Raw genomic sequence first — 9,498 nt, 5'->3', positions numbered from 1 at the left:
CTCTTCCTCCCTCTCTCTCTCTCTCTCTCTCTCTCTCTCTCTCTCTCTCTTATTTAAGAACAAATGCTAATTGGGGAAGATGCATTTGCCTGAAAACACTTTAGTCTATGTCTTAGTTAGGGTTTTATTGCTGTGAAGAGACACCATAACACTAAGGCAACTCTTATCCAAAAAAAAAAAAATTTAATTGAAGCTGGCTTAGAGTTTAGTCCATTATCAACATGACATGAAGCATGGCAGCCTGCAGGTAGACATAGTGCTGGAGGAGCCAAGAGTTCTACATCTTGATCCAAAGGCAGCAAGAAGACTGTGTTCCAACACACTGGGCATAGCTTGAGCATAAGAGACTTCAAAGCCAACCCCACAGTGATACCCTTCCTCCAACAAGGTTACACCTACTCCAACAAGGACCTCCTAACAGTGCCACTCACCATGAGCCAAGCATTCAAACACTTGAGTCTATGAGGACATAGCTAGTCACACCACCACAGTCTATATCCACGTTGGATGATTAGAGAAAGCACCAGATAGAGGGTAAAACTGAGACAGACTTACAGTGGATCCAGCGATTATTCTGGAGGTCAGAGATGACCTCACTGAGAGAAAGAATCTGGCAAGAACATATATGCACGAACACACACATACACACACACTATAAAATGAAAGAGACAGGTGAAATGGCTCAGGAGGTAAAGGCATATGCTGTGCCAGCTTGGTAACTTGGGTTCAATTTCTAGAACCCGTGAACGGGTGAATGCAGAGAGCTCCACACATGGCCCAGAGCCTCCCACGCTCACAATAAACCGAAGAACTTAGAACTCCTTAATCCGGTTACCATACCTTTTTACCCTCATGCCCACAATTTTATTAGTATAGTCTGTGGGTTATCCAACTAACCCCTTTTCCCCTGGAAATACTGAAGGTTGAATCTAGGGTCTCACAGATGCTGGCCAAGTGCTCTACACCTGGGCTGAAAACCCAGCCCTCTAAAGCAGTGATTTTTTTCCATGACTTTTAAAAAACAATGCTTTTATTAATTCTTTGAGAATTTCATACAGTGTATTTTTGATCAGATTCGTCTTCCAAATTATTTCAAGTTAATCACATACAGCTCTGCTTTCTTATTTCTCTAGGAGATGATCACGCGTTAGCCATTTGTCGCCCACCCGCCACTGCTCCTGGACTTGTACGTACTGTAGTCACAAGACACTCGTGAAGTATTCAACTCTCTGCAGTCCGATGGGGTCCTGCCAGGATTTTGTCTCTTAGAGTGTGCCGAGCACAACTTTCTAGAAAGGAAAGCACAGGGCAGGGCTGGGCTAGCGGGTAATCTGAAGAAGATCCTAGCCACCAGTCTCTGGGCTCCCGTGCAGATGCAATGGGCCACCTCCTTGCAGTTGTTTGTTTGTCCCTCTGATTCATCCATTGAACTTGTGGCCGCCTTTAGAAACAGGAGCAATAAGATACCCTCTGGAAATCAAAGAGAGGGAGAGGGCCCAAGTGATGGGAAGGTGGCAGCTATCAGGGCAGCTACCAGAGGTTCAGTCTTCTCTTCAAAGTCCTCACGGAGACCTGTGAGGACCCATCTAAATTGCTGTTTCCTCCATCCCATGTCAACTGGAGAAGTGTTTCTAGCAATATAGAAAAAGACGAAGATGAAGTGAAATTCCCTTCTCAGCGTTTTCCAAGCTGACAGCCATAGAAACACTGCCAGAAGCAGCAACAGCAACACCTTAACTGTCTCATCTGCCCCTTCAGTGCTCCAGTTCTTTGTCCCCCTTCCTGTCCTGTCTGACTTCAGCACTGGAGTCAGAGGGACTCTGACTGCTGGCACTAGGCATGGCCCTCGTCCACACTGCTCAATCCACCCCATCCCCCACTGGCATTCATTTCTTACCTACTTGCTCCTCAAACACACCCAGCAAGTTTTGGCCCCCTCAGATGTCCTCAGACATGTTGGCAGAGCCCATGTTTTCTCCAGTACTCGCTCTCACATTTGAGGGCTGGTCTGAAGCACAGCCTGCCATCTTCCCCCATCTGCTGGCCTAAGTGTTTCCCTCGAAGCATGTATTCAGTACCTGATATAATGTGCCTATTCATCTCCACTCCCATGGAGACCCTAGGAGGCCAGACACTAGACTCCTTTTGTTCAGTACTCCCAGTTCTCCAGAACACAGCTTAGCACACAGTAGGTGTTTAATAAGTTATTAAAAGATGGGCAATGAATCCATTGTCCTTAATGTGTGAAATCATGTCCTCTCAGAGGTGTTTGACAGCAGTATGCAGGCTGTGTCCTAAAGAACATGGGGGTCCCAGAGGGAAGATAGAATGCTGCCCCAGTGCTAATATGCTTGATAAAATAACATTCAGCCTCATCTTTTTCCTGTTTTGATCTTTTAGTCTGAGACACAGTGCTTTCCCATCAACCCAGTTTCTTCAGTACCTCCAAAAGCCACGCACAAGATGGCAGTCACATCCCCGACCAGAAGGTCACAGGTGACATCATCAGTAATAACTGCATCCAGCAGCAGCCCACCACAGGTGACATCAGAAACCTCTTCATCCAGCAGCCCACCACAGGTGACATCAGACACCTCTGCATCCAGCAGCCCACCCCAGGTGACACCAGACACACCTGCATCCAGCAGCCCACCACAGGTGACACCAGAAACCTCTGCATCTAGCAGCCCACCCCAGGTGACACCAGACACACCTGCATCCAGCAACTCACCCCAGGTAACATCAGACACACCTGCATCCATCAGCCCACCACAGATGATATCAGACACACCTGCATCCAGCAGCCCACCACAGGTGACATCAGCCACACCTGCATCCAGCAGCCCACCCCAGGTGACACCAGACACACCTGCATCCAGCAACTCACCCCAGGTGACATCAGACACACCTGCATCCAGCAGCCCACCCCAGGTGACACCAGACACACCTGCATCCAGTAGCCCACCCCAGGTGACATCAGACACCTCTGCATCCAGCAGCCCACCCCAGGTGACACCATACACACCTGCATCCAGCAGCCCACCCCAGGTGACACCAGACACCTCTGCATCCAGCAGCCCACCACAGGTGACACCAGACACACCTGCATCCAGCAACCCACCCCAGGTGACACCAGACACCTCTGCATCCAGCAGCCCACCACAGGTGACACCAGACACACCTGCATCCAGCAGCCCAGCACAGGTGACACCAGACACACCTGCATCCAGCAGCCCACCACAGGTGACATCAGACACACCTGCATCCAGCAACCCACCCCAGGTGACATCAGACACACCTGCATCCAGCAGCCCACCCCAGGTGACATCAGACACACCTGCATCCAGCAACCCACCACAGGTGACATCAGACACACCTGCATCCAGCAACCCACCCCAGGTGACACCAGACACACCTGCATCCAGCAGCCCACCACAGGTGACACTAGACACACCTGCATCCAGCAGCCCACCACAGGTGACATCAGACACACCTGCATCCAGCAGCCCACCCCAAGTGACATCAGACACCTCTGCATCCAGCAGCCCACCCCAGGTGACACCAGACACACCTGCATCCAGCAGCCCACCCCAGGTGACACCAGACACACCTGCATCCAGCAACTCACCACAGGTGACATCAGAGACACCTTCATCCAGCAGCCTACCCCAGGTGACAACAGCCACACCAGTACCAAACAGCCCACCATGGCCTGTGATAACAGAGGTCACCAGGCCTGAATCCACAATACCTGCTGGAAGATCTTTGGAAAGCATCACTTCAAACACGAAGGAAGACTCTCACCCAGGAGTCCTCTCCACCCTTCCACAGATGTCATTTCAGAATTCAACCGATCAGGTAAGTATGGAAAGCAGAAGATAACTGGGTAGTTCCATGACACCGAAAAAGCACTTACAGGTCTGGGGATGTGACTGGGTGGTCAAACACTGGCCTAGCATGTGCATGACCCTGGATTCAGTCATCAGTGTTGAAAAGAGCATGTGTGCCCTATCAGGACATCCCCAGGGTTATGATTTTAAAAAAGATGGTTACCCTGTTACCTCCCAGGAGGATTATATACTAAAAGCAAAATGAACTGAGCCCAAGACAGTGTCTCCCAGTGGATTGAGTGCCCACTGCAGTACTTGATGGCTCATTTCGATTTAAGACTCTTCTGTTCACCATTGGGTGAAGGATGCCTGCTAGCCTGCTCCCCTGTACCAGAGGTAAAGCCACTGAGACAAGGTGACTGGCAAGAATCCCATTCCCACCCATTCCCACTCCTACTGGTAAAAGTTCAAACCCTATTCATATGCAGCCTGGCACTTTCCCACTAAAACATCCCATTTGCTCCGCTTCCCATGGCGATGGAAGCTGAAGGTTAACACTTGTCCCAGCATCTTCTTCCACCAGGGAAGGGCCAGCCTGCAGTAGCTTAACCTAAGAATGGGAGTTTGGTTCACTTCCTTAAGTAAAAAGAAGCTAGAAATGCAGAGTAAATATCCAGAAGTGTTTGTAGATAAATTGCTAGAGCTTGTTAAGAGAATTTGGTGACGTTGCCCGACTCAAGATATGTGTGCAATAATGAGACACAGGCAAGTGACGTAGCAGACACCTTTATCCCAGTACTCAGCAGGCTGAGGCAGGAGGGTTGTAAATTTAAGGCCAGCCTGGACTGCATAAACATTAAGATATGCCATGATGTGACCCAGGTTACACTCTGGGTTCCAAAGTACCAAATGAGGTTATGTGTCTCTACAGCTGCCTATAGCTAGGATAGCATCCAGAAAGCCCAGCTTCCAGTGGGTCGTGGGATGGCAGCTACAGCTCACTCCCGCATCACCATCTTGTTTGCACCTCAGTTAGTCAAAGCCACAATACAGTGGTTGTCATACTAGGGTTCTTCTATAAGTGACCTCTCCCAGGAAGTCAGGAAGAACCTATGGAACCATGTGACCTTATGGTGTGTTGATGAGGTCGTCCAGCTTATGACAACTTGACACAGCTAGAGTCATCTGAAAGGAGAGAACCTCCGTTGAGAAAATGCCTCCATAAGATCCAGCTGTAAGACATTATCTTAATTAGTGATTGATGGGAGAGGGCCCAGCCCATTTTGGGTGGTGCCACCACTGGGCTGGCAGTCTTGGGTTCTATAAGAAAGCAGGATGAGCGAGCCACTCTGAGCAAGCCAGTAAGTGGCAGCATTTCATGGCCTCTGCATCAGCTCCTGCCTCCAGGCTCCTGCCCTGTTTGAGTTCCCATCCTGGCTTCCTTCGGTGATGGACTGTGATGTGGAAGTGTCAGCCTCTCCTCCTCAAACTGCTTTTCATCCTGGTGTGTCACCACAGCAGTAGAATCCCCCACTAAGACAGATGGGATCATGACCCGCTGACTATTCTCTATGTCTAACACAGCATCCACAGAGCACAGCAGGGACTTGGTAAATGTCTCTTGAAGACATGTGAGACATGCAGGCCCTACTCCAGAATTTAAACAAGTAGTGGGGTTTACATGGGGGTGAGTAAAGACTGGACTTCAAGTATTAAGCCTCGGAAGCTTTGGTCTCGCTTTTTTTTTTTGGGGGGGGGGGAAGTGTCTGACACCCCACCTCCTGCTACAAACTTTTTTTCCCTTTTGAACATGAACTCTGTTCCCCCATTGTTGAGTCTTGAACTCGGAACCTTGTATTTCTAGGTAAGCGCTCTGTGAACTCATTCCTATGATCTTACCAACAACCTCATCTGCCTTTATCCTATTTGTTCCATAAAACTCTTAACCACATCTTCTCTCATGTATGAAGGACGTGAAAATCAATTCCACCCACTAACAGGGATTCTCCCTAAAGTAAGAGCTCCTTTAGAGCCTGTAGTTCATGGAACTGAGAATATTATCCTTGGCCAGTGTTCATTAACATGGTATACCAAACTTCAAATGCATGAAAATAATTCTGTTATAAATCACTTTGATGAAATATGTTCTTTTCAGTTTTTATTACATTTATGTGTTTGTGTGTCTGGGAGTACGGGTGTGCACATGCCATGTGACTTACCAACCAGTCATTCCTAAGAGTGGGTCAGAGAACAACTCTTAGGAATCACTTCTGCCCTTCCTTCCTGTAGGTTCCAGGGATCCAACTAGGGTCCTTCAGTCTTAGCAGTAAGCACCTTTACCTACATCTCTCCAGCCTGACATAAATCCTTTCTTCCCAGCAGGTCATAGATGAGACAGCAGGGAAGCTGATCTCAACAATTCCTGATTTTCAAGCTCACAATGAATTCCTGAAAGCTTGCACCATCCTCCAGAGACTTAGAGACGTCCGGCCAACATCTCCCACACCAGCTCAGGTAAGCAGGGGGTTGGGGGGAAGGTGACACAGCAGCAGGAAGGGAAGGGACCCCCTGTAGAACTGGGCATCATGAAAGTACCTGATGGGAACAGAGTTGAGTATTTCTAAGTCTGAAACGAGTGTGTTGACAGTGGTATTCTCAGAGTCACGGTTTGCAGTACACAGCTTACCGTAGATACAGTGGGATGGCCTTGGGACAGGCATCAAAATCAGAATGCTTCTGACCTTTCGCTTTTCTGCATCCATGCTCGATAACATCACTTCCTCATGACTGATCAGGCTGCTACTTATGCATAAAGAGGTAGTAGCATGAGAAATTCTGTTCTTTTTTCTGTTTTACCACAATAAGCATGTCTATGTTACCAGACCCTCCCATGCCAATCATTTGTCAATAAAATGCCATATAGGCTCGCCTATAGACCAGTCTTATAAAGGCATTTTCTCCATTGAGAGTCCCTATTCTCAATACCTCTAGCTTGTACCAAGTTGACAGCCAACCAGCCAGCCAGCAGGTAAAGAGGGAGTGTACTGATTTCTAAGGGAGCCAGGCCTCCCTTGATGAGCTTGCACATTTGCAGCTGTGTTTATGACTTCGCTTCTGTTGAGTCTTCAGACTTGGCCCTGAACATGTGTTTCCCCATTGAGATGCGCCCCTCTGCTTCAGTCTTTCTCTGGATTGCTCGGTGCCTCCGTTCCTCCTACCACTCCTCACACCACTCCTCACCTTCCTTGTTAGAGGACTTTATTGTTAAAGCTAACTGTTATCATCCGTACTTCAAATGCTTTATGCCAGCATCTTAGTTTTAAATTTCTGTATGTCTTTGGTTTTGTCTATTTGCTTGCTTGTTTGTTTTTCTGAGACAAGGTTTCTCTGTGTACCCTTGGCTGTCCTGGTATTCACTCTGTAGATCAGGCTTTGATTTTAACAGACGATTTTAGGTTTGACTTGATTTGGTTTCTCATTCGTTTGTTTGTTTGTTTTTGGTTTTCGAGATAGGATTTCTCTAACAGCCCTGGCTGTCCTGGGACTCGTTTTGTAGACCAGACTGGCCTGGAATTCACAAAGATCCTCCTGTCTCTGCTTCCAGAGTTCTGGGATTGAAGATGTGGGCCACCATGCCTGGCTCACAGAAGCTTTTAATAGCTATAACTCTGAAAGAAAATAACATTTCATAATAAAGATAGGAAAAGCTACAGTGGGTATCCAGAAATCTTGGAATCAAACTTGCCTCTTGTTTCCTTCCGGGTAGTTAGGTGAGTGATCGGTTGGTTTGAGACAGGGTCTCAGTGTTCATCCCGAGCTGGCTTTGAACTTACTTTACCTCCTGTCTCTGCCTCCTGGGCTCCAGGATTACAGGCATGCACACTGCCCCTGACTTCTTAGCCTTTCTTTACTCCCCTTGTTTTATATGAGAACAGTGTACATAAAAGAGAACTGATGTTTTCTGTTGTTCTTAGAACTTCTCCCCTTGCCAGGTGGAGACGGCACATGCCTCTAGTCCTAGCACTCGGGAGGCAGAGGCAGGTGAATCTCTGTGAATTAGAGGCCAGCCTGGTGTTCAGAGTGAGTTCTAGGACAGCCAGGGCTATACAGAGAAACTATGTCCCAAAAATAACAAACAAACAAATTCTCCCTGGTCTCTGTTTTCTGAGTATCTTGAAGCTTTTGATGCTACCGCCCATGCCTTCAAAATGAGCTCACCTGCTCAGCATCTGGCCTGACATTGCTCTTCTCCCTAGCATCCCTCTTTTAGGTTTGTTCTCTTAAATAGCTTGTCTACTTAGCACTCAACACTCAACACAATCCTCCCCCATAGGTGGTACACAATCATATATTTTCCTGGCCTGCCAAATGGCAATGCCGCCTTTTATAAAATACATTTCAACTGTATAACAGATATTGCACTGTGGGGCTGGGGAAATAACTCCCTTGGTGAAGTGCCTGGGCACAAGCTTAAGAACCCGGACACACATCTGCAAGACCCTTGTGAGAGCCAGGTGTGGCCCTGCCCTGGGCGGAAACCTATGAATGGAGAGGTGGAGACAGGTGGAGCCCTAGAGTTTGCTGGTCAGCTATTCTAGCCATTTGGTGAGCTCCAGGTTTGATGAGAGGCCCTGTCACAAACAAACAAACAAAAAACTCAAAACAAACAAACAAACAAACAAAAATGACAGAGAGCAACTGATGAAGACACATGACATCAGTCTGGGTTCTAGATACACATACACCCACATGAATATGTGCATGAACCACACATACATACATACATACATACATACATACATGGAAGGAGGGAATGATGGAAGAAGGGAGGAATGGGAGAAGGGAAGGAGGGAGGGAAGGAAGGATGGCAGGGTAGGAAGGAAATACTGTTCTGCTTATAAGAAGATACAAATAAATCTGAAAGAGTCGCAAACAGCCACATGTGTCCCCTTTCTGATATCCCCAGGTCAGTGTGGCCAGTTTACTCACTGGCCTGAGTGAACAGCTGCTGACACTCCTGTTTCAGAAGGACAACAGTTGGAGCTTCCAGACTCCAGCAGTCAGCTGCCCCTCCAAGCCCATTGGAAGTCCAATAACAGCTGAGAAAAGCAGTCATCAGATGGCTCAGAACGACACGGAGCAGGTGGGTGTGCGGTGTGCACGTGGCCGGCTCTGCCAGGAACTCTCTCTTTAACGTTCAGTCCTATAGCCTCTCCTCAGGCTGCCAAAGAGAATTCTGCTGGAGAAACTGCTGAGCCTCTGCTCTCTTCCTCCAGCCCACCAGTGGGCAGAGACTGCTGAGTGCTCACTTCACTTCAGAGTCAGCTGAAGCTGACTTAGCGAAGCTTGCCAGAAACTACCTCAGCGAGAGAGGCAACACCCTTAGCTCTTAGGAAAATGCAAAGATGCTGGATAGAGTGGTGCACACCAGTACTTGGGAGGCTGAGACAGAGGGAGAACAACTTCAAGGCCAGCCTGGGCTGCAGAGCAAAGCATTGTTGGCAGGAGAGAGAATGGGAAGGAAGGAGGAAGGAAAAAGAGAGGGTGATACCAATTCACACCTAAAAAGGATGGGCAAGCCAGGTATGGCCACACATATCTGTGATGACAACACTGGAGGCAGAGGTGGGGTGGGGGTGGGGTGGGGGCAGGGGTAGAGGCAGAGAGG

The 9,498-nt window shown here is 48.3% G+C and overlaps 1 protein-coding gene across 1 annotated transcript in view; it reads left to right on the top strand.

Moving 5' to 3' along the window:
* Positions 1–9,498, top strand: part of Pkd1l3 (polycystin 1 like 3, transient receptor potential channel interacting) — a 56,839-nt gene that overhangs the window by 7,091 nt on the left and 40,250 nt on the right. The window contains exons 4-8 of the mRNA XM_028768487.1: positions 1,134–1,186; positions 2,401–2,496; positions 2,581–3,858; positions 6,213–6,344; positions 8,857–8,973. Of these exons, the coding sequence (XP_028624320.1) occupies positions 1,134–1,186; positions 2,401–2,496; positions 2,581–3,858; positions 6,213–6,344; positions 8,857–8,973 (1,676 nt within the window). The remainder of the gene's footprint in view (positions 1–1,133; positions 1,187–2,400; positions 2,497–2,580; positions 3,859–6,212; positions 6,345–8,856; positions 8,974–9,498) is intronic.

This window comes from Grammomys surdaster, unplaced genomic scaffold (assembly GCF_004785775.1).
Source record: "Grammomys surdaster isolate TR1022 unplaced genomic scaffold, NIH_TR_1.0 187, whole genome shotgun sequence".
Taxonomy (NCBI): domain Eukaryota; kingdom Metazoa; phylum Chordata; class Mammalia; order Rodentia; family Muridae; genus Grammomys; species Grammomys surdaster.
The sequence above is the reverse complement of the archived record's forward strand: the minus strand, read 5'-3'. Positions and strand labels throughout refer to the sequence as shown.